At 39.9% G+C, this 24636-nt stretch overlaps 1 protein-coding gene across 1 annotated transcript in view; it reads left to right on the top strand.

The window, feature by feature from the left end:
• The first annotated feature begins 509 nt into the window (after positions 1-509).
• Positions 510-24636, top strand: part of npy1r (neuropeptide Y receptor Y1) — a 43874-nt gene continuing 19747 nt past the window's right edge. The window contains exons 1-2 of the mRNA XM_036582958.1: positions 510-618; positions 23691-24545. Coding sequence (XP_036438851.1) covers positions 23823-24545 — 723 coding nt within the window. The 5' untranslated portion in view covers positions 510-618; positions 23691-23822. The remainder of the gene's footprint in view (positions 619-23690; positions 24546-24636) is intronic.

Here is a 24636-nt window from a genome sequence, read left to right as displayed (position 1 = left end):
GCTGTGTGACAAACTTGACCAAGCTTCACAATAGTGGTCAGCCGACTTGATCAAGCTGGTCATGCTGGTCAACCAGAATCCTTGTGTTGATCGACCAACTTGGTCAGGCTGGGAAACCATAACCATTCCATAACATACCATTACTGATATAATGGACGGTGACATTTGTATTTTGAGGAACAGCCAAATATCCCCACTGTATCATATATTCAGTGTGTTTACGTGGTTTTATACCGTGTTTTCTCATTGATATTCGGTCCTTCGACCCGTTGTTGACATTCCTTCTTCAAAAAAGTGCGAGACTGTGACTTAACTATCACAAATGAACTATCTCGTTCCCACACTTTACTAAGTGATGGCCTCACATTACACTGAACAAAGACAGACGCGCGCGCGCAGCTCCGAGCAGAGCGCTCACGGAGATTGTTGAGTGTGACGCCGCGTGAGCAGCTCGAGGCGCGTTCAGATCGCTGTCAGTTCAGCGCGAGACCAACACACGCGCACACACACACACACACACACACACACACACACACACTCACTCACTCACACAGACCGAGAGAGAGACGGAGCATCCAGACAGGCTGGTTTTCTCTCGCGGCGGCTGTGTCTCTCCGGGTAAGTCCACCTTTTTTAATAATACTCTTTTAGCAGGCTGCTAACTCCGTCCTCTCACTTCTGTTTCCCGCCTAAATCACAAGAGGCTCAAGTCATTTGCTTATTCGCCAGCTTTGCGTTCGAATTTTCCCGTTCCACCTTAAATGAGTCGCCAAACCGTAACTGCTGCACCATTTAAGGTGGAACGGAAGAATTCGAACGAGAAGCTGTCGAATAGGAAGCTTCGAGTCTAAATCACAGCGAGGCCAACACGGCTGGCCGTCTGAGGGGAAAACAGAGGGACTGAACACGTTTTTTTTCTCTCACAAACTGTTAAAATCTCTTAAAAAATTCGCAGTGCTTCGTTTTATGGAGACTTGAGAGCGCACAGTGAAGCTCTCAGTCAACAAACAAACACACTTTCTGTGAGGAATAGCGGCTCTTCGTGTTTCTGAAAGAGTGGAAATGTCCTCATATCGGAGAAGGAGAACTGGGTGAGGAGGTTATGGAGTTGTGGAGAGGGAAGCGGTGGCCGTACTTTGCCCTGCTGCTGATGAGCGCTCACCTCCTCAAGTTTTACAGCGAGTCTCTGGAGGAGAAACAGCCGCCTGCGCGCGCGGTTAATGTTCACTTGGGCTGTTTTTCTCTCCGGGATGATGATGATGATGATGATGTGATGATGAAGTGCTTCCTCTGAGCTCTGACTGCCGAGTGAACACGACAGAGACCGTTTCACATTTTACCACGCGTTCAGATGAGACTCCCCAGTGCTGGAACAACACCTGCAGTGCTGAGTTAACTGCCAGTTCAGTGAACATCTACTGAGTTTAATTTCCAGCCAGTGTTGAGTCAACATCTGCTGAACTGAATTAGCAGCTACAGTGTTAAGTGAGCACAGACTGAGTTAAACTGTTAGAAATAAAGGTTCTGTGCGGATACGTTTTGTGTTCTTTAAGGTACAAACAGTATAAATGTGCCCCTTAAATGTATAACAGTGGTTTTAAGGTCCAGTTGTGTATCTTAAATAAGTTTTTCCCAGTGAAAAGTCCATATTTGTACCTTTTCATGGCCTAATGTTTCAAAACAGAACAATCAGACAAGATGAGGGGGTGTGTGTGGAGCCAGTACAACTTAGAAAATATAATTGCAATGGATTATGGTACAGTTACGTTCCCGGACCAAAGGTATGGAGATGTACCCTTGAAAGTACCAACCCAGTGACAAGAGAGGTACTGCCCCAGTGACAGTCTCATACCTTTTTTCTGAGAGTGTAGAGCCATTTTCAAAAAAGGTGCTATATAGAAACATATATAACACATTCTCCATCAACCTGAAGAGCAGTTTCACCATGAAAAGAACCATTTAAGCATGAAATGGTTCTACGTAGAATTCATGGTTCTAAATACAACCATTCCCTTAACTAAAGACCCCTTGAAGTACCACCTTTTTTAAGAGTGAAGTGTCGAATGAACTCTTACAGACTTAAATTAACAGTTGAATTAAAGAGGAATTCTGAGGAAAGATGTAAACAAAGTCATTTGGGGTGGTTTGGTGTGAAATTGCTTACTTACTGAGCTTACTGAGTCAGAGTTGTCCACAGTGGTGGTGATAGGAACCAGACGTCCAAAGTGTTTAACTGCACTGAAAGCTACCTTACAGAAATTTATTAGTTTGAGGTAATGTGATGTAAGTAGGATGTAAGTGAATTATCTACTATTGTCATGACGACAATAGTAGATGATTCACGCAAGCTGGGCCTACACTACACAATTTTATACCAAATTTTAAGGCCGATTTACCCCTTGTGACAAATTTTCACAATATGAGGCAGTTTTCCAGATCAGGAGCTCAATCAGAAGCGACTGATGGTGTGGATGATCTGGTAGTGTGAGCGGAGAAACGAGTGAATCTTTAGCCCTCAGATTAAGCTCTGAAGTGATCGGAGGCCCACCGATATTATCAGACGTTTGATATTTACGACTTAAAACGTTCACGAGTCCTGCAGTGTGAAAAGGTCAGAGATTTACTCAACGAGTGATTCAAACAACAGCCAAACAGAGAGCTAGAAGAGCAGAGAAAAAGGCGAAGAGATGCGCATGAACACCGCCTGAACAGCAGAGCGCGGAGACAGAGGAGCTGCGTGTAAAACACAGGCTGTTATGTTTATGATGTACTGATCCATTCGTCAGTGCATTTTCTTTACAATTTCAGCTCAGCTGCCAGTTTGTAGTGAAATGTTTCTCCAGCTCTCGCTGTGAAATCAACATTTCTCAGCCCCATATTAATCCGCACTTTTCGTTTTCGTTATGTGTAAAAGCACAAACAGGTCCGATCTAGTAAGTTTAGCTTTGTTGGTGTCATGTGATCTCTGAGGACGTCTGGAAGTTTGAGTTCTTATTCGTAGCCCAAACCCGCTGTGTGGGTTATACTCTCTCTTTGCCCTGTCATCTCGTGTGAGGGCCCTCACAACAAAAAGACGACAATAAATTCTGTGACAAACTGACGTTAAGTTTGTGATGCTCTTCATTTTAGAAACCTGTTAAGATTTTAAAAGTCATGTAGATTTTAAAAGTCGTCCAGCCTTACATCCTGACTGAGTTCTCTTTGAATATTCTTTCAGCCTGCTCACATTCATCTGCATGGGGAAGGGGTCCAAATCTCCAAATCCCCAAATCTTACAAGCAGTAACATTTATCTTCAGCAGTATAATGTTAAGGTTGTATTTGAGACCTAAACGTCAAGCTGGACCTTCTTTTTGAGCCTGTGCTTGTGACATTAACACATAAAGATTTATGACGAAGTCCGAAAAACCCCCTTAAAATATGACCCGACAACTCAGACTTCTTTATTTCTGGCTTTACAGAGCAACTCGGAACAGTGCACGCACACCATATTTTAGCATATTACCTTACGTAGTGCTGCTTTAACACACACCAAAACACTCTGAATGACTTTGATCTTAGCAATTGAATTATGCAGTAGGCCTGGGCGATATCTAAAAATAATTGGCACGGTATTTTCTAGTAAAAAAATTGCGATTAGTGATAATATCAGAGCTTTAAAAGGCTGCCTTATCACTCAATGTTTTAAGAGTAAAAGAGCATGGATTATGTGTATGTTTTGTTAAATATTATTTATTACATTTTTTTGTAAGAACAACGGCTGTAGACGGGGAGCAGAGGAACTTTCTCTCCAGGTTAGAGTTAACTTAGCTGCTCTACGCTACCATCCAGTCATTTTAGCATTTTTTTACTGCAGTAAGTCACTTTGAAGCGAGCTGAAAATCCAAAACGTCAACATTCATTTTTGATTCCATTCACTTAAAGTAAATTAAGGGGAATCTGTGCGGTAAAGCCAGCATTACAGTGCTTAGTGTAGAGAAATAACAGGCAGTTTCTTTTCCCCCCCAGTCTCTCTTTCTCTCTCTGTGTGAGAAACTGACTACTGGTATGCAAGCACACATCTTAAACGTGAACCCAAGTTTCCCAAGCTGTTTAATGGTAAATTAGTCCTCCCTAATTCTTTCTCAGTTCTTTTACCAAAACGGCAATTATGAACTTTTACACATTGCTATCAGGTTATCTGTTACATCACCCTGTCAGCCAAACCTATTATGCAGATATTTTGAAAAAACTGTGTAATTACCATGTAATTCACCCACAGTGATGAGTACAGTGTTTAATGAGCTCTTACAGTGTTGAATTGAACCCTGCGTTCTTTAATGAGCTCTTATAGGGTTGAATTAAGCCCTGTAGTATTTAATGAGCTCTCACAGTGTTGCATTAAATCCTCCACTCTTTGATTAACTCTTATTGTGTTGAATTAAAACCTACGGGGCCAGTCTGAGGCTCAGATTAAGCTAAAACCTACACAACATATCATTGTTAATGGTGACACATCATTACCTTTGTTTTTAGTCCAAGATTTAGGTTTAATCCACGTTCACGAAACCAACCCACAGTGTTTAAGGCCTACAGTGTTGAACGCCCTTGAATTATCTATAGTTTACAGTTTATAATTCCAGCTGGACAAATATGATCAGCGTAAGAATTAATTCTCAACCCTGTAGTTATTCGTTCAACACTGAATGTGTTAATTCAACACTGCAGATGTTCATTACACACTAGGGGCCAGTTTCCCAGAAATGGATTAAGCCTAATTTTGGACTAAATTGTGGTGTCAGTTGTGAATCACAATTGGAAATTATTTTCAGTCCAAGAGTGTCTGAGAAAACTGGCTCATAATGGACTAATTCAATAGTGTAAGAGTTTTTTTTTAACATTGTAAGTTAAAACAGTATTAGATGAACATTGAGTTCACCTGATACTGTAGATGTTCATTTCAGACTTGGTGTTAATTCAGTTCTGTAGATGTTTGATGTGAAATCATGTATTATAGAGAAGCTTACAAGGTGACCAGTGAGCCTACACACCTTCTACATTTTCAAATGTAGTGTCAATAATTGATCAAATAGATGTAAATCCAAAAAGTGAGTTTATTTTGGTATTGTTTTGCCTTACAACGCCCAGCAAATACAATTTAGGCCAAACCTTATCTCAGAACTATCATAAAACAATGTCTCGGGCATCAGTTCAGTTCAGGCGCATCCGTAAACATTTCATAATGACTTTCTGTGAGGGAGCTTTTAGAGGCATTAAACTCTTAAGATGTTTGGTTCCTGTCACCACCACTGTGAACAATTCTGACCCCATACGTTGTAAAATGGAGCTTTTCACATCAAATCGCTCTGAATGACTTTGTTTACATCGTAATGGTTAAGTCCGTAGATATAAACCTAACATTGTAGGAGTTAGCTTAATTCAACACCAGTGTAATTCAATAATATGGGTGTTGGTGTTTGTTCCACACTGTTAGAGATCAGTCAGTCTACCTTTTATTATAGCATGGTTTATGTTTTATCACCAAAAGCACTTCACCAAATGTCATTTGTAATGTTAACTCTCTCTTTTGGTTATTTAGTTAAAGGACGCCTTGTAAGCGGACGCTTGCTGATATAGCAGGGCTTGTGGGCATTCAGCATGTCAGCGGCTCCTCTTGATGTCCATGCAGTTGTGTTGAAACTGACCAGAAAACACCACATCTCAAAATCAAAGTCACGTAATGCTGCATGTGAAAACTACAGCGAAAACCTTTCCCAGTTCCGAGGGAATAATTTGGGCAATGCAAGTTATAAAATCTCTGTGATCATGTACCTGATTATTCTGACATTTCTGAAGTTATTGATGGTTCCTTTTTCCTCCATTTGGAGACTGTTGTTTGTGTAATAGTTACCATGTGAGCCCCACTGAGTGTTGTGTGGATAAAGCAGAAACGCCCCGCATCTGAAAGATATATTAGAGCATTACATGACAAGATAAAATATAGATCTGATTGTTGACTGGCCTGTTGGGACCGTCCTTTATTGTGGTCTATAAACATATCTCGGCGCGTGTTCAAAATATCAAAGTTCATTTCATGTCAGTGTTTCAGGAGAGGGATGTTCATGGTTTTTTGGATGTTATGAAAGATGGGGAGAAAGGACGAGTGCTGAGAGAAGAGGGGGAGGGAATGAGGAAAATTGCATATTACTGTAAATCACTGGCTTGGATATTGCCTTAAGCTGGTTTCACTGAGAACATAGAAAGATGGAGGCACTGTATAAACACACACACATACACACACACACACACACACACATTTGAAGCAGAGGGTGACTACAGATAAGCCAGGAAAAATCCATGGCTTCCAAGAGCACAGTGCATTCACTGCCAAAAGTGTGGCTCTGAGAGAGACCTATTTACACCGGCCTCAGAGCTCGCTCTCCAGAGCTTCTTCAACAGTTCAACACAGCAGAGCATCTATTGTATGTCTTAATCTCTCACCCTCTTGCTCTCTATTTCTCCCTCACTCTTGTCTGTATTCATTATCCCAGAGTTGCTCTTTCTTTTTCCTTCTTTCTTTGGCTGTCTTTGTCTCTAATCAGCGATTTAGACGTGGCTGGCTTGTCTTGTTATTGTCTGATCTGGTTCTGCTTCTGTAATGTCTCATTTGGTTCTGCTTCTATATTGTTCTGTGCTGACAACTCTGCTTCTGATCTGGTTCCATTATGTTATGTCTCGTAGAGTTCTGTACTATTGGTTCTGGTTTTCTAGTGACTTTGTCTCTACATGCTAGTCTGGTTCTGTATTCTTGGTTCTAGTTCTGGAATGTCTGATCTGGTTCTGCATTGTTTTATGTAGTTCTGTATTATTAGTTCTTGCTCTTGAAAGAACTTCTTAAAAATGGTTATTAATGCACCAGAAGGGTTCACCTATTGTTATGTCATAGTGATGCAGTTCTGTATTATTGGTTTTGGTTCTATATTGTCTCATATATTGGTGTATTATTGGTTCTCACTCTGTATTGGTCCATATAGTTCTATAGTATTGATTCTGACTGTACTAGTTCATATAGTTCCTGCATAGGTTGCTGTGTTCACGACATAGTCAGTAACCACGTAGCTATGCTGTTGATGCAGATTTCAAACGCAGATGCAGGAGAGATGGAGGTGCATCATTTTGCCATCCAAACTCATGAAAATTCTCTGGCATAAACATGAGTCTTTGGTGCTGTTCCTGAATCCCAGCTTTTCTATCACTCTGGATATGACATCGTCATTGTTTGTCACATTGCGAGTGACGCAAAAGACACTTAGAAATCCGCGGCCAGAGCGTCCAGGCTGAGATGATTTCGCAAAAAAATCTGATTGGAATCGCATTTCAAACCACCCCATATGTGCTTTTTTGCCAATCACATTTCATGTTTTGCTGTCTAGACTATCAAAAATCCATCTGTATACAATTTGGATATGCCAAAAATCAGATTTAGGCTGTCAGTCTGAACATAACCTGACGGTCTTGGTATAACATATGCTAATTTGTAGGTCATTTCAGAATATCATGACAATGCTGGCAAATTAAATTAAATTTAATTAGCTGGCAAATTAAAAAGCAGTGTTTTCCAGTGTTCAGTTCCCCCAAAAGCAAAGTAGACTAATTGACTCAAGACTTCATAAGAGTTCAACCATTTACTGAACTTCAGATAAATACAAACAATGCAGTCACATCGTCGTTACACTGGAATATCCATACAGAAGAAGGGAATAAACTGGTCTACACAATGTTCTGTTTCAAGAATATACAAATACGAACGAACATGGAATTCATTCTTAATAGGCTGCGTGATTTAAGGTGGATCGGGAAAGTTTGAAAAAGAAGCCAACTTCAGCTTTGTAGTTTTAATGCTGGTAGTGTTTTCGGTTAGGGAGATTTAAGCTATCAAAACATCCTACGTAGACTTTTGTGTACAGAGCTACCTGTAAATGTGTGCTAGAGTAGGACATTTAGACAAGGTAGCACAATTCATCAGAACACCTTCGCTATAAAGTAGTGGGTGGTGGTCACGAAGAGGACTCTAAGCTTTGAACGATTACCCTCTTTTGCAGTGTTTTTCTTTTTGCATGTTCTGCAGACAGGGTGAACGTCTTCAGGCAAATTCTCCTCTGCACTTTTATGAAAACCAAAATGCGACCACACTTCAGACTTTCAGAAAGCTGAGAAATCTCCAGAGCGCCTGTCACTGCCTGCCTGTGTCTGGGAGATTGCTGCTAACTTTGGTTGATGCCGGACAGTATTTAACATGAGCTTTGCAAAGCGCATTTAACAACTACAGTTTTAATGGTAATTAAAGTTAGAAACGGTAATACTAATGTCGCCTTCCACCCAGTGACTGCTGGGATAGGCTCCAGTGACCCCCCGCGAAATACTAATGTCAGGAATTTTATTGTGAAACCGCTAACCCTTTCATCCCTAGTTCTATAGTAGCTGATCTTGTTCTCTACAGTCAGATCTGGTCCTATACTGGTTATTTAGGTTCAGTATTGTCTGATCTAGTTCTGGTTCTGTATTGTCTGATTGGGTTCTGTACTGACACTTCTGGTTCTGTACTGTTTGCTCTGTTTCTGTGGCTAACACTTGGTCTACATCCTTTAAAGTGCTTCTTCAGAGTAGAGATGTGCATTTTTCTATTTGAGTATCCATATAAGGTGTAAGCACGCTGAGGCTGAGGAAAACATTTTGTTTCATTCATGTTGGATAAGTAAAGGAGGCTACCTCCAGGTTGCACCATCCTCTCAGTCACATCCTTAACAACATGTTCTTGGCTACATGCTTAAAATTAAGGCACTTGTGTTTCAGGTAGAAAAGTATATCATAAAACACTTGCAAATACAAGAGATCTTACCACATTTTACTATTCTGTTCTTTGAAATGAAACCCAAATAGTGATTTAAGTATTCAAACACTGGCACTTCAAACAGTTAATTGATTACTCAAGTACCATGCACATCCCTACTTCAGTGGCTCTTTAGCAAAGGCAACAGGGATATATAGAAACATGGCAATGTTTCATTTGAATGCATGAATGTTTATTTGAATGGTTAAATGGTTCTTTTCTATGATGGAACCCTGTTGTAAATGGCTCTTTAAAGAACCTCTTAAAAATGGATCTATAATGCGCTGAAAGCTTTCACCTATTGTTACGTCATATAACCTGTTTTCGTACTGTATACAACCTAGAATTGAAATGTCCTGTACTTTCAGTTCCAGTTCTGTATTGTCAGATCTGGTTCTGTATTATTGGACTTTTTTCTGTAATCTAACTGTTCTGGTTTAGTTTTCAGTTCTGGTTTGATTAGGTTCAGTACTGACAGTTCTGTTTCTCAATTGCACCATGTGGTTTTGTGTCAAATCTGAGAAGGAAAGCAGAGAAGGAAAATTCCTTGAGGGTCAGTTAGTCATAAAAAGAAGCCTGGTGAGATTTAATGCTGCATGATGTTAGCGTTATGTAGCCCTGATCTATGGTCAGTTGTATTGCCTGGACACATAGGAACACGGTGGTGGAGTTTAATTTAGAAGTGAGACGTTTTCTCCGAATCAGTAAAATCACACAGACATGATCAGTCAGGATTTACTGCTTACTTCATTCATGTGTGGCACATACATCGAATCAAGCTCACTGCATTCAATACTCAGTACAGTTAAACAGGGAAACTCTAAGACATGCTTAAGAACTCATGACAGCTGGGCTTATCGACATTAACATCAGACAGAAGAGTCTCAGGAGGCAACGCTTTCATTGGATGAGCACTTGAAGGACTGAATTTAATTAATCCAATCAGACCAGCCGCCCCATCGAGAATCAGTGCTGAGTGAAGGAGATGCAGGTTTTCCCAGTGATACCAGAGATATCGATGTGAATTATATCCTTTTGTCATCAGACTATTAGAGGTGAAATGATACTAGGAGTGTAATGCAGGGGTGTATAAACAAATTTCACAATATGATACATTGTTATTACATCACAAGATCATATATTTTCAAGACGGAATAAGAAATGCTAACACATTTATTTTTGTGTTTATTTCTTGTCTGGTAATTCAAAACAGCGCTAAAACAAAGTCTGTATAGGAAAGTCTGTTCACTTGTTGACCATCTATGCAGTGCTGCCAAGCAGTTATTTCCAGCCAGACCAGACTCCTCTCTCTGAATGAGGAGACACCAAAATACTTTAAACTGAAGATCAAATTACCATTTCAAACACATATTTGAAATCGCTGATGAAATCTGACAAAAAAACTCATACATAGTTTGTAGCACCTGGCTCAAATAAAACTCTGAAAAACATGATTTTAATCAGGTTATTCTGGATACAGTGCTTGAGCAGATCTTCACAATGACAGGGGCTTTCATGGTGTAACTACCAAGCTGATTGGCCCATTTTGAATTTGATGCTAACAACACGTTCCAAAAAAGTTGGCACGCTGGTAACAAAAGGCTGGTAAAGTTGTATAATGCTAAAAAAAACACCGGGTGGTTGATTGGCAACAGGTAAGTATTATGACTGGGTTTAAAAAAGCCTCCCAGAGAGACTGAGTCTTTCAGAAGTAAAGATGGGGAGGGGTTCACCACAAATAGTGCAACAATTCAAGAATAACATTTCTCAACATAAAATAGCAAAGAACTTTTGCTTTTCATCATCTATGGTACATAATATCATTAAAAAATTCTGAGAGCTCTATGCAAGGGACAAGGCCGAAAACCAGTGTTTGCTGGCCATGATCTTTGGGCCCTCAGGTGACACTGCATTAAAAACAGATATGATTCTGTAGTGGAAATCACTGCATGGGCTCAGGAACATTTCTGAAAAACACTGTCTGTGAAAACAGTTAGTTGCTGCATCGACAAATGCAAGTTAAAACTCAAAGAAGAAACTGTACATAAACAGGATCCAGAAATGCTGCCACCTTCTCTGGGCCTTATTGTAAAATGGACTGAGGGGAAGTGGAAAAATGTCCTGTGGTCCAACGAATCAACATTTGGAATTCTTTTTGGAAATCATGGACACTGTGTCCTCTGGGCTAAAGACAACTCAGCTTGTTATCAGTGCACAGTTCAAAAGCCAGTATTCATGATGGTATAGTGGTGCGTTAGTGCACATGGCATGGGTGTCGTGCACATCTGTGAAGGCACCATTAATGCTGAACGATATATAAATGTTATGGCAACATACGCTGCCATCCAGACGACATCTTTTTCAAAGAAAGGCCTTGCTTGTATTACAACAGCATTGCTCCATATTAAAAGAGTATGGGTGCTAAACTGGCCTGCTTGCAGTCCAGACCTGTCACCACTGATAACATTGGGTGCATCATTAAATGAAAAATCTGACAAATGAGCCCCTGAACTGTTGAGCAGCTGAAATCTTGTGAGTGTTGTTAAAAGAAGAGGTGATGAAACACAGTGGTAAACATGCCCTCGTCCCAACTTTTTTGGAACAGGTTGTTGGCATCAAATTGAAAATGGGCATATATTTTTCAAAAAACAATCAAATTCTTCAGTTTCAACATTTGATATGTTGTCTTTGTAGTATTTTCCTTTAACAATATGGTTTATATGATTTGCACATCATTGCATTCTATTTTTATTTACATTCTGCACAGCATCCCAATGTTTTTGGAAATGGGGTTGTACATTACCAAAAAAGTTGGGACGCTGTGCAGAATGTAAATAAAAATAGAATGCAGTGATATGCAGATCATGTAAAACATGTTTTATACACATACATACACACACAAACACACACACACACACACATATATAAGCTGCACTAGCTTCATGGCCTACAGATTTGGCAGAACAAGCAGCTGGTGAAAAAGAAGCTTCATTAAGAGCTGAAGGCATGAAAAGGATGAGGATGTTTGTTTCTTCTTGACATGTGGGTAACATTAACTTATTTTTGCTGTTTCACAGAATCAGTAGGTCGGTATTGTTTTGACCGGTTTGTTGATGTTTGTTGTTAGCTTTGCAGTAGCAATTGTAGTGAGAGTTTGCTAACCCTCAGCTTAGTTACATCGTTGTTTGCTCTAACGTTATATCATGGCATTTGTCTGCACAACATTTATGAAGGCTTTTATGGCCATGAGGATCTAAAAAAGTGTTGTGTGCATTTGCGTCCATGAATTTCCGGGGCGGATCTTCTGAAGGAGCACTGAAGGGAGGGGTGTATTTGTTTTGCTGTTGAGAATCATCTCTGCACCTTTAAATGTGGCATCCAGCCCTGCCCTCGATTGTTAACAGCTATCAGCCAATTGTGCTGACCGGTCTGCCTCTAACATTATATATATATGTATATATATGTATGTGTGTGTGTGTGTGTGTGTGTGTGTGTTTGAGTGTTTGTATGTAGACAAACAGTGTAAACTTAAAGGCTGCATCTCATTGTTACATAAACTGAGTATTACAAGCTCATTTACATTCTGATCTTGTGTTTCTATATAAAGTGTGGCTCTTACCTTCTGGCTGAAATGTGTGAGAGGAGATTTTCTAACATGGATCAGTCACTCCCAGCAAACTCGCCAAATAGAGGTGGACCCTAAAACCAAATAGAGGTTTAAATTGTTTCCTGTTAACATCTCTTTGCAGAGAGTTATTTGTTTCAGCCGATAATCGGTCATCCACTATTGGGAGTGTTCATTGATACTTACGAACTTATATTTGTAAACTAATATCTTATATTCTAGTCTATTGAAGTGTTTTGTGATGTTTATGGACTGATATCTCCTATTATTGTGCATAGAAGTGTTTTGTGATGTTTATGGAATAATATCTCCTAATGTATAAAAGTGTTTTTGAAGTTATTTATGGATGAAGATCTCCTATTATAGTACAGAGAATTTTTTATTGAGGTTTTTTATGGACTAATATCTTGAATAGGAGTTTTGAGGAGTTTTTTTTTTATTTGACATTGTCTTAAATCTGTGGACATGTAAAACTTAATGTCGATGCAGAAATGACAACTTAATTATGCAAAACACAAAAGTCATGGAAAAGTACAAAGGCTTTAATGTAGATCTGAAAGGGTTAATGTTGAATGAAGAAACGTTGAGGCTGTTGCTTAGTTTGTAGATTTCAAACCAACTAAAGTGGCTCCATCTCGCTCTTTATCTCTACCATCTTTGTAATTGCACGGCAAAAAAGCACTACGACTTGATGATCTCACTTCATTGTCATGACAACAGCATTAACATCTCCCTTTGGTGCCGTTAAAGACGATTAAAGCGCTCTGTTGGTGCTTCGTCAGCCGGGTCAAACGTCTAATGATTTGCCGGAATGATCTTAGGTGATATTGCCTGGGCGGCTATTAGCCGTCAAATGTGATCTGCTGCGGTCAGAGAATAACCACTGTCCTACTTGGAGGCCACAGCAGCGATCCTTCATTTCAGAGACAGCCAACACCGAGAGGGAGAGAGAGAGAGAGAGAGAGAGAGAGAGAGAGAGAAAACAGAATGAGAGGGAACAAGAGAGAGAAAGAGGGATAGAGAGATAGAGAAGGGAGAGAAAGCAAGAAAGGCAGGAGAGAGAGAGAGAACAGAATGAGAGGGAACAAGAGAGAGAAAGAGAGAGGGAACAGAATGAGAGGGAACAAGAGAGAGAAAGAGAGAGAACAGAATGAGAAGGAACAAGAGAGAAAGAGATAGAGAGAGAAGGGAGAGAAAGCAAGAAAGACAGGAGAGAGAGAGAACAGAATGAGAGGGAACAAGAGAGAAAAAGGGAAAGGGGTAGAGAGATGGAGAAGAGAAGGAAGGGAGCGAGGGAGAGAGAGTAAAAAAGAGAGCAGGAAAGACAGGAGAGAGAGAGAACAGAATGAGGTAACAAGAGAGAAAGGGAGACAGGGATCGAGAGCTAGAGAAAAGAGGGAAGGGAGAGAGGAGAGAAAGAAAAAGAAGAGAAAGCAAGAAAGACAGAACAGAGAGAGAACAGAATGAGAGGGAAAGGGGGAGAGGGGGTAGAGAGATAGAGAAGAGAAGAGAGGGAGAGAAAGAAAGAGAGCAAGAAAGACAGGAGAGAGAGAGAGAACAGAATGAGGTAACAAGAGAGAAAGGGAGACAGGGATAGAGAGCCAGAGAAAAGAGAGAAGGGAGAGAGAGGAGAGAAAGAAAACGAGAGAAGAGAAAGCAAGAAAGACAGAAGAGAGAGAGACAACAGAATGAGAGGGAACAAGAGAGAGAAAGAGGGAGATAGGGATAGAGAGATAGAGAAGAGAGGGAAGAGATCAAGGGAGAGAAAGAAAAAGAAGACAAAGCAAGAAAGATAATAGAGGGAAAAAGAGGTAGAGAGATAGAGAGTGGGAAAGAGAAAACAAGAAAAAGGGACAGGAAGAGAAAGAAAAAGTCAGAAGACAAAGAAAGACAGAATGGGAAAGTTAGAAAGAGGGAGATGGAGGGATGTTAGAGACAGATAGTTAGCGCTGTAAAAAGACAGAGGGGGTATAGAGAGTGAGAGATAGAGAGAGGCACAAATAGTGATAAAGAGAGAGAGAAGAGGGAGGAGCAGGTTGCACCACTACACTTTTTTCTTGCTTGTAAGACAACAAGCGAACTATTTTTGGCTCTGCTTGTTATTCTGAGAGACAGTCCCGTTTTCATTTGATACACACATACAGTATGCATTAAAAACTGACTGAGTCACTGACTGGAAAATAAATGATGGGCTTTTTTTCCTGCAAACCAATTAAGCCCCGTCTCAGAATGAAGTAGAGTGTCCTCCGGAAAATAGGATTGAAGTTTGTTAATTGGGGCCTCCTTGTGGCTAATTCAATAACAAACATACACACACCCTCACACAGCTGTTAGTTTACGCACAAATACATCTCAATATGACCCACATAATTAATAATAAAATAAGAAAATGTGACTCATGCAGTGTCTCTTAAGAGCAAACAGGAGTTTGTGAAGAGTAATATTAGCCATAAAATATACCATATGTCAAATGACTGTCTGTACATAGCTATAAAAGACAGCAAACATTGCCTGTTTTCTCCTATTAGTAATAAAACTTCTAGTGGAGCCTGTCAGTCACTCTCACACACAGCTGGTTTGTCTTGTGATTGTCTTGCTCAGTTTTGTCTGAGCGAATGTGTTCGAGGAGACAATTTTGAGAGATAGTTTTCTGTTTGAGCACATTGAGAGACTCTTTTCAGCTCAGGACTCACTCTAACGTGACATTTAACAGGTCCGTCTCAAACGCCTTCCTATTCCCTTAATAGTCCACTGCTCTTAAGGTCACTTTGTAGAACACTACTATCAAGGGAATAGTGTGCGGAGAGTGTGTGAGCTGCTTGCCATCAGACCAAAAAGAGGGAAGCTTGTGTTTAGTCTACAGAACCACATTAGAGAGGATTTGATTCTCCAAACTGAACTGCGGTGTATTTGATTACATTGTGAATATGAAAAATACGTTCCCGGAGGAAAGGGGAAGTGATGTTGTTAACGCTTTGAGTTCATTTGGATTATTAAAGTTAGAATACGGAATTGCCAAAAAGTGCCTGGTTGCCGCAGGGCTGTGGTTCTGAGTGTGCTAATGGACAGAACAGTGAATGTAGTCTGTGCCATTATCAATATGAATATCACTATATGTTGTGAATGACCTCTTGCAGTGAATTGATACAGAGATTGCTGCACTAACATTTCTGAACATAGTTTTACATCCACTTCAACACTATGGCTTTGCACACATACTTGAATACTCAGTTAATTGTTCCACGTGTCAGTATTGAAACAGTGAAATCATTATTCATGTTGCATCACTGAAAGTCAGGAAGAAAATTTGCAGGCTATCAATTTAGTGAAACACCATTACATTTAGACAGGACTGTAAAGTGTGTTTAATATTGAATATTTGCATAATATACTTTGCTACTAAAAACATGAGTGCCTCAACATGAGTGCTAGTAGTGGGTGGTATGGCCAAAAGGTGTGAGTGTGTGTGATATATATATATATATACACCGATCAGGCATAACATTATGATCTTGTTTTTATGCTCATTGTCCATTTTATCAGCTCCACTTACTATATAGGGGCACTTTGTAGTTCTACAATTACAGACTGTAGTCCATCTGTTTCTCTGCATACTTTGTTAGCCCCCTTTTACCCTGTTCTTCAGTGGTCAGGACCCCCATGGACCCTCACAGAGCAGGCACTGCTGTGTCTGATCCTCTCGTACCAGCACAACACACACTAACACACCACCACCACATCAGTGTTACTGCAGTGCTGAGAATGATCCACCACCCAAATAGTACCTGCTCTGTGAGGGTCCATGGGGTCCTGACCACTGAAAAACAGGGTAAAAGGGGGCTAACAGAGTATGCAGAGAAACAGATGGACTACAGTCTGTAATTGTAGAACTATATAGTAAGTGGAGCTGATAAAATGGACAATGAGCGTAGAAACAAGGAGGTGGTATATGTATATATATACAAACCCAAAAGAAAGCATTGATTGATTATGCTTGACCTGTATTGAAATAAAAAACAGTACCAAAACACAGTATAGTATATTTTACCTTATGAAAATTGTTTTTCAAAATATACGCTCTTTCAAAATTTTATACCTCAAACACGTTCCAGAAAAGTTGGGACAGGTGGATGTTTATCACTGTTACGTCACCTTTCCTTTTAACGACTTCATAATTGTTTGTGGACTGAAGACACAAAGTACTTCATTTTTGAAAGCTAAATTCTTCTTTTATACAAAACTTCAGATGTGTAACCATACAGAACCTTCATTGTTGTGTTTTACACAGGTTTTTAATAGGAGACATTTCTAAACTGCAGATAGGCCAGTCTAGCACCTGCGCACTCTGATGATTGCTATTATAACACATGCAGAATGTGGCTTTCCATTGTCACGTTAAAATAAGCATGTACGTCCCTGAAAAAGACGTAGTCTAGAATGCAGTGTATGTTGCTTCAGAATGTGTTCTGTGTTAATGGTGCTTTCACAGATGTGCAGGTTAACAATACACGCCCATACCATGAAAGATCCTGGCTTTTGAACTTTACACTGGTGACAATCTGGATGGTCCTTTTCTTCTTTGGCCCAGAGAACACAATGTCCATTATTTCCATGAGCAGTCTGAAAGGTGGACTCATCAGATCACAATACATGTTTCCAGTGGGCATCAGTCCATTTCGGATGAGCCTGAGCCCAGAGAAATCGGCAGCGTTTTTGGACTTCCACTGTGCGTAGTGCAGTTTTAACATAAACTAAGTGGATATAGCGATGGACAGCGTTTATTGACAATTGTTTGTCATATTATTCCCAAGCTTATGTGGTGATGTCGTCTGAGGGATCAAAGATCATGGCATCGAGGGCCTTGTCCTTTACACACAGAGATTTCTCTGGATTCCCTGAATGTTTTAATGGCATTATGCACTGTAAAAGGGTGAAGTACCTAAAATCCTAGGAATCTCTGGCTGAGGACAGTTATTTGTAAACTTTTGGATTTTTTGCTGATGCATTTTTGTCAAAGTGGTGGGTCTCGACTCATCCCTGTTTAGTAAGGACTACACCTTGCCTGGATGCTCTTTTTATACCCAAGCATGATCACATCACCTGTTTAAGATGTTTTTGGAACATTTCATAAGGTTCCTGGTCTTAAATTGCTCCTGTTTCAACTGCTTTTATTCAAGTACACATCAAATTACATTTATAAATCACTGTTTTCTGTTTTTATTTGCAGCTTTTTATTCAAATGTTTCCGTTCCACATTAAATGAAGCAGCAGTGGCATTCTGGCACTTGTACAGGCGCTTGAAAGAAACTGCTACACCATGTAAGGCAAAAGGAAAATTTATATAAGACTTCAGCTTCATTGAATTTCTCAAGTGACTTGTGTCATAGGAGCATCCCGTACGCTCATGCAGGAATTTGGAAAATATTAAAGTCATCCATACTGTCAGCACCAGCTGGTCCACAGCTTGTTGAACAGACAAGGCCTGGAGATTACAATGCTGTCTGAAGCAGCTGACCGAGTCAGGTGGCTCCTCTGCCAGGCCTTGTCTGTTTGGTGTCCATATTAGGCTTAGGCTGACCCCAAAAGTGGACTACTTCAGATGCAAAGACTAGACAGCGAGAGGTCTGCTGCCTTTTCATTTTCATTTGAAATGTGACTGAAGCATCACTGTCACCATTAATGTGCCCTGTTTGTACATTGCGTTATCTGTGCTTATCTGTGGCTTACAAGTATGAGGAAACCTGATGAAGAATTTCAACCGGTATGATGGACAAACCAGTGTACCGTGCACTGCTAGTGAGCACGTTGCCAGTGATGCATTTGTATTTCACCTCAACTCTTTTAGATCTGAAACAGTGAATTTGTGGCCTGAGTTTGATATTTATCCGTGCTTTTCTGTGATTCTTCTTATGTGCTATAGCTACACTCTTTGCTGTCTGCTGCCTCGCACCACAGAGAGATCCTCTCCTCTGGCAGTGCAGCACAGTACTTTTTATCTGGTGTGCAGAGGCCTTTAGCTATCTGCTATCTGTTTTTCTATGATTCCTTCTTTGAATTAAACAGATTAAGAAACTCTGAGGCTCTCCAGTTTCTTCTAGTAAAGAACAGACTTCAGACATCTTGTGGTTATTAAGCATGAGTTCGAATAATGTTTTAGATAATTTACTATTCAGTTGTTTAAACATTCATGACTACTTGAATATTCAAAAATTCTGACCCATCCAGAGCTAGAACCACTGCACAAGTTCATCTATTATGTCAACATCAGGCAGAAACACAGTATCTTGGAGGTGGGAGAAAATTTTGGAAGCTTAGTACTAGAATTGTACCATTACCTTATCCATATCAGCGCAGAGACTGGCATTTTAATGTAGTGTTGATATCAGCAATAGAGAATACTGACATCTTGATCCTTTTTTCTGACATGGATGCTACTGACTTATGTGTGCATGCAAGCAAGTGGATGGAATTTAACTAATGGTACTGGTTTTTCAGTATGCCACAGATAGGCACAGATATTGCAGCATAGAAACAATGTAAACCGCACTCTAACAGGAGCCCCTTACCTGAATAGCTGAGTCAGGCTTCTTTGAGTAATCACTCATCTCCTGCTGTGTAGTCAGTTATAGTCTGAGTTAATGTTAGTCCAGGATGTTATTGATGTAATGAACATTAGACGTATAGAAGGAACCACTGCTCTCTTGAGGTAACAAAAGCTTTTAGGCTCAGGTCACGCTTTACATACATATATACATACGTATGGCTGCTGTCGGAAGAAAACCTCGTATGTCCGTTTTGAAAATACCTGTTGACCTTTACATTGTTTATAAATTTCATGATGAATGGACCAAAAGACTGGTTCCATTGACTTACATTAAAAGTAAAGTAGGTTTTCTTCCAACAACAGTGATATATATATATATATATATATATATATATATACGTAACTTTCTGATGACAGGACAGATCAAATTACTTCATGCACGCAGCATCAGAGAGACGTCATTTCATTGCCAGCAGAAACCATTAGGAGCCTAATGAAAGCTTTTCTACAGTGGGATTGAACACTGCTGTCCCACGTGAGGGACGAGTAACTTAACCATTCGGGTGATTGTCCAATTACAAAACATGTGCGCTGTTAAAAAATAACTTCATCCTGAACTACAAGCCTGTAAAAATGCATCAAAATTAGGATTGTTCTCACACTCAGTATAATGTTTTAAGTGTGCTAGGTAGTAGCGGCTACTGTCACAACAGACTTATTTAATAACTAGAACAAAATCAAAGAAAAATATATATTCATGCTTGTCGGCCTGCATAAAAATAAATATGTATTTACATTCTGCAGTGAAGACTTTAATGACTTGACCTCTACACTCTTAAAAATATGGTTCTTTAAAGGTTCTTTAGTAAAGGGAATGTTTCTATTTAGAAACAAAAGCACAAACAAATACTACCCACCCCCCACCCCCCACTCCAGCCCCCCTACCCACACACACACACACATGGGACTTACAAAAAAGAACCGATCATAGATACAGCACAGGACACATGACATTTGAGTTACATCATTCACAACTTAAACACATCTTATATATAAGCGAACGCAAGGGTCTGTGAAGATATTCCATCAAGAGTTCTGGGGGCAGTATTGCTAATTCTTGTAGATGATGGTTCCAGATAGAAGATATCCAATAAGCTATAGAGCCAGTGACATATGGACAGGATGTGAGGGGGTAGTTAATGCTGGACGTTAACTTTTTTGCTGCAGTTAAACCAGCCAGCCATATCTTCCAGAATCTTTCTGTAATGGGGAATTTAGAGTTATCATGTATCATCAAGTAAATGACGTTCAGGGCCCATGGGGAAGTATGTCTTGGTCAGAGAAGAGATAGAATCAACAACCTCCTCCCAAAAAGCATAAATTTCCACAAAAAAAATCCCACATAATGTGCATAAAACCCCCTCCGAGTCCCATGTGGACAGAAAGAACAGAAGGGGTGAGGGCTTAAACCCATCAAGTGTCTTTTCCTGGGTGTCAGATAAGCCCTGTGGCATATTTTCAGATGGATGAATTGATGATTGGGGTTATGCGACGGCCTAAAAACATTAGCCCAATGCCGTTTCCCAGTTTCCCTGCCTTCCCTTCTGTTCCATAACTCTATCCCATTCCTTTTGCAGAGAAATATTTACAGATACATGTGACATTTAGACATTTACTTGGCATAGATAAAAGATACTATTCTTTTGGGAGCCTCTGTGATCCAACTAATTATTTGATGGTCTTTCAAGTCTGAACCCCATTTGACACTGTGATTTCAGTGAAAAATAAATATATATTTATTTGTTTGTGTAGGCTTTATAGAAAAGGTTCTTGAGGTAACTGAGTGTTTCTCAGCCTTTCACTGCACAAAAATGTGCAGTTCTGATGTAAAGAGCTGTTAGTAGTTCATTTCTTTTTGCACAATAGTAAAAGGTGCTTTTATAATTTTGTATTTTGCTATTTGCTTGAAGAAAAGGTTGGTTAGATTTTTGTTTACACATCCAAAAAAAAGGTCTGTACTTGCATCACTTCAAGTCAGGGGCACACAGTATTTTTAAAAATAAATTATTGTTTCTCATTCTCATCATAATATCCAACAGTTTTGTTGGACATCACGTATGTGCTCATTGTACAGCTCTAATATGTATGTAAATAACTCAGTATACAAAACTATAAAGCCATTTGCTTAGGAAATCCTATTTTTGTTTATTACCAATGCACATGAATTGCTATATGCAATTAGTATATACAATAATATATGTACCGTTATTACCAAATTAATAGTGTCGGTATCTGTCCTCAGTATCAGCAGATTCTTAGGAATATTGATGAATACAGTGCCGATTTCTGGTTACAGATATGCAGAAATAATACACATTTGATTACAGGTGTTAAACTACAGCTCATACAATATAAAACCACCCACAGAATACATTACACTGGTCAAAAGATGTTTAAAAAATGGGATTTACCAGCACTGAAATCTGTTCTCATTGCACACAGAATACTACAGATAATTATATCCATGTCATGTGGCACTGTACACCTATAAAACATTTTTGGCAAGAAATTATTAATCAATTAGCGCACTGTTTAAATATCACTATTCCCCTATCCCCAGAACTATGTCTGTTAGGAGACATATCAACAATCATTTTGACAAAGAAAACTCCCACCACCCTACTCACAGCCCTAACCATCGCCAAGAAAACCATCCTCATGAACCGGAAGACAAAAAACACCATTACTGTCACTCATTGGAAAAATTTACTAATGGATCATATATCTGTGGAAAAAATATCTGCTTCCATCAAACACAAAAATACTCAGTTTGACTCGACCTGGACGCCAGTTATTAACATCTTACAACAGTAATTTTCCCACTGAATCAACTTTACTGGAGAAGCTGATATACTGAGATCCAATAGCCAGTTCCAGACTACTCTATATAATCATAAACTCTCCCCCCTTTATTACCACACCCACAAACACACACACGCACACACACAGAGAATTCTATCGCTATACAACAAAGCTAATTCTTATGACGCTACTGGTGTTGTGAACATTTGCTTTTCATCAAGTCCAATGCTTAACTTGTCATTATTCTTACTAACATAATTAGTAATTTTATGTATTTTTTTTTCTTCTTCTTTTCTAGTTTTTGTCTATCTATCTGTTTGTTTTTGCTTATATATCCTCCCTCATGAATGTGTTACAAATAAAAATGTTTTATAAAAATAAAAAGGTTTTAATAGTCCTCCGATGAGGGGGGGTGGTGGCGAGCAAAATAAATAAATAAATAAATAAATAAATAAAGGAATACTGATGGATGAAAACACAGAAATACTGCAAAATTGTGTTTTCTCCCAAAGGATGCACCACAGTGCTACAGCATATTTCATAAGATGACAACAGTAAATGCTAGTTTGAGGATGGAATGCCCCTTTAACTCTTAATGGATGCTTACATATAAAAATAAGTCAGACACTGTAGAACAGTCTTGTCTAGGTGTAATTTTGAATTAGGCTGCTACTGCAACTGATTGTGACATTCTTTGTCTGCCATGTTTTATGTCTTATGTTCATCTTACTGTGGCATGATTGTGATATGTATCTTATTGGTGAAGTTGTTGCCGAGGCCCAGCACTAATGACGAGTCTGAGCTTTTGCAGGAAGACAAATCATCCTGCCAGTTGCAGCGTGTCCTGATTGAGTGTCTAAACGCATGAAATGAAGAAATTATTAGAATGTTACTGAGTCACACTCGCTCAGACAAGCACAGACAGAGAGAAAAAAGTCATGGAATTAGAGACTAAAAAAAAAGGTGTCCCTGTCACTTCTGTTACCTTGACAACCCGATTCATATTCTCTGTCACATGACGCATCCTCGACTCGCCTTGTCAGTTCCACCGTGAGTGAGGATGACATCACTGTAAATGAACTAATAAAGAAATGCATAATGCATCGGAATATAACATAATTAACTGCTTAATCTCCTTCACACACACATACACACATTAAGCGGCTGTCCCGTCTGGGAGAGACAGGACATTATTAATGTAGGTAATATTGTGTGACCTGTGGTTCGGCGCTTTGTGCTTCAAAAATAATGAGATTATTAAATGTGCATATGAGAGGATTTGCAGTATGAGTAGACTGAGAGGAGCAGAGCAGAGGCCAGCGAAGAATAGTTTTGGGTGCTGAATTAATATGCTTTCTCAATAGGGTAGATAGAGGAGCTTGTGATTTTGATTTGGATCAGTAAATAAGCAAAGCTTGAAAAAAACAACAGACAAAAGTAATTTGTGACTCAGGCTTTGATCAAGATCAGTAAAGAGGCAAAGCTTGAACAAAGAAGAGAGACAACAGGACTAACTGAAAACAAGTTTAAGAGGTGCTTTACTGAAGGTTAAAAGCAAACAAAATACAGAAGAGAGAAATAAAAGTTTAGTAAAGGACAGTGCAGATGGAAAAAACAGTAACATTTAGTAAAATAACAAGAGTAAACAAAAAATGACTGACATTAAAACTGAATATTTAATCCCAAGAAGGCACTTATTTTGTTTAAATACAGTATTAAATAAGTGTGTTTTAAAATGTTTTTAAAAGAATATCAAGCTCTTTCTTTTACCATGGTTATTTTTCTTGACAGTGCCTGCTGCCAAATGACAGAAGTTATGAAGTCATGACCTTGAAAAGGCCATTTGTGGGAGGAAAGGAGTCTACAATGACCTGACGTAACCCCACCCTCATCCAATCAGAGTGGAAAAGAGGAGGAGCAACGATGCCAGACTCCGCCCCCTTACCTCCCGTCCCGCCTCTTGCCATTCTGAACTGCACGGCATCCACCAACTGCTCCCTTGGCAACTTTTCAGCCATTGCCCATGCTGACGACTGCCACGGTAACCAGTCGCTGTTTGTCATCATGGCCATTGCGTACAGTGCTGTGGCCTTCCTGGGCATTGCGGGCAACCTGGTGCTCATTCTGGTCATCGCACGCCAGCGAGAGCTCCACAATGTTACTAACGTTCTGATCGCCAACCTATCTATGTCTGACCTGCTGATGGCAATCATGTGCCTGCCCTTCACCTTTGTCTACACCTTCATGGACCACTGGGTGTTCGGCGCTGTCATGTGCAAACTCAACAGCCTTGTGCAGTGCTGCTCCGTCTCTGTCTCCATTTTCTCACTAGTGCTGATCGCTGTTGAACGGCACCAGCTCATCATACATCCCCGTGGGTGGCGCCCCAGCCTGTCCCAAGCCTGGCTGGGTGTCGCCTTCACCTGGACGCTGGCCCTGCTCACCGCCATGCCCTTCCTGCTCTTTTCCGTGGTGACGGACGCACCTCTCAGGCAGCTGCCGTCCATCTTCCAAGAGCATTACCGCGGCAAGGTTGTGTGTGTGGAAGAGTGGCCGTCCCGCGAGTTCAAGCTCACTTACACCTCCGCCATGCTGTTGCTGCAGTATCTCGTGCCGCTCTGCTTCATATTCATCTGTTACCTGAAGGTAAGGAGAGAGTTGGGCAGATCATGAGAGGGCAAAAATATAGCAGGGCCTAAACAGTTTATAGTGGTTAGCCGATGAATCAGCCAACATT

This window comes from Colossoma macropomum, unplaced genomic scaffold (genome assembly GCF_904425465.1).
Source record: "Colossoma macropomum unplaced genomic scaffold, Colossoma_macropomum, whole genome shotgun sequence".
Lineage (NCBI taxonomy): Eukaryota > Metazoa > Chordata > Actinopteri > Characiformes > Serrasalmidae > Colossoma > Colossoma macropomum.
The sequence above is the reverse complement of the archived record's forward strand: the minus strand, read 5'-3'. Positions and strand labels throughout refer to the sequence as shown.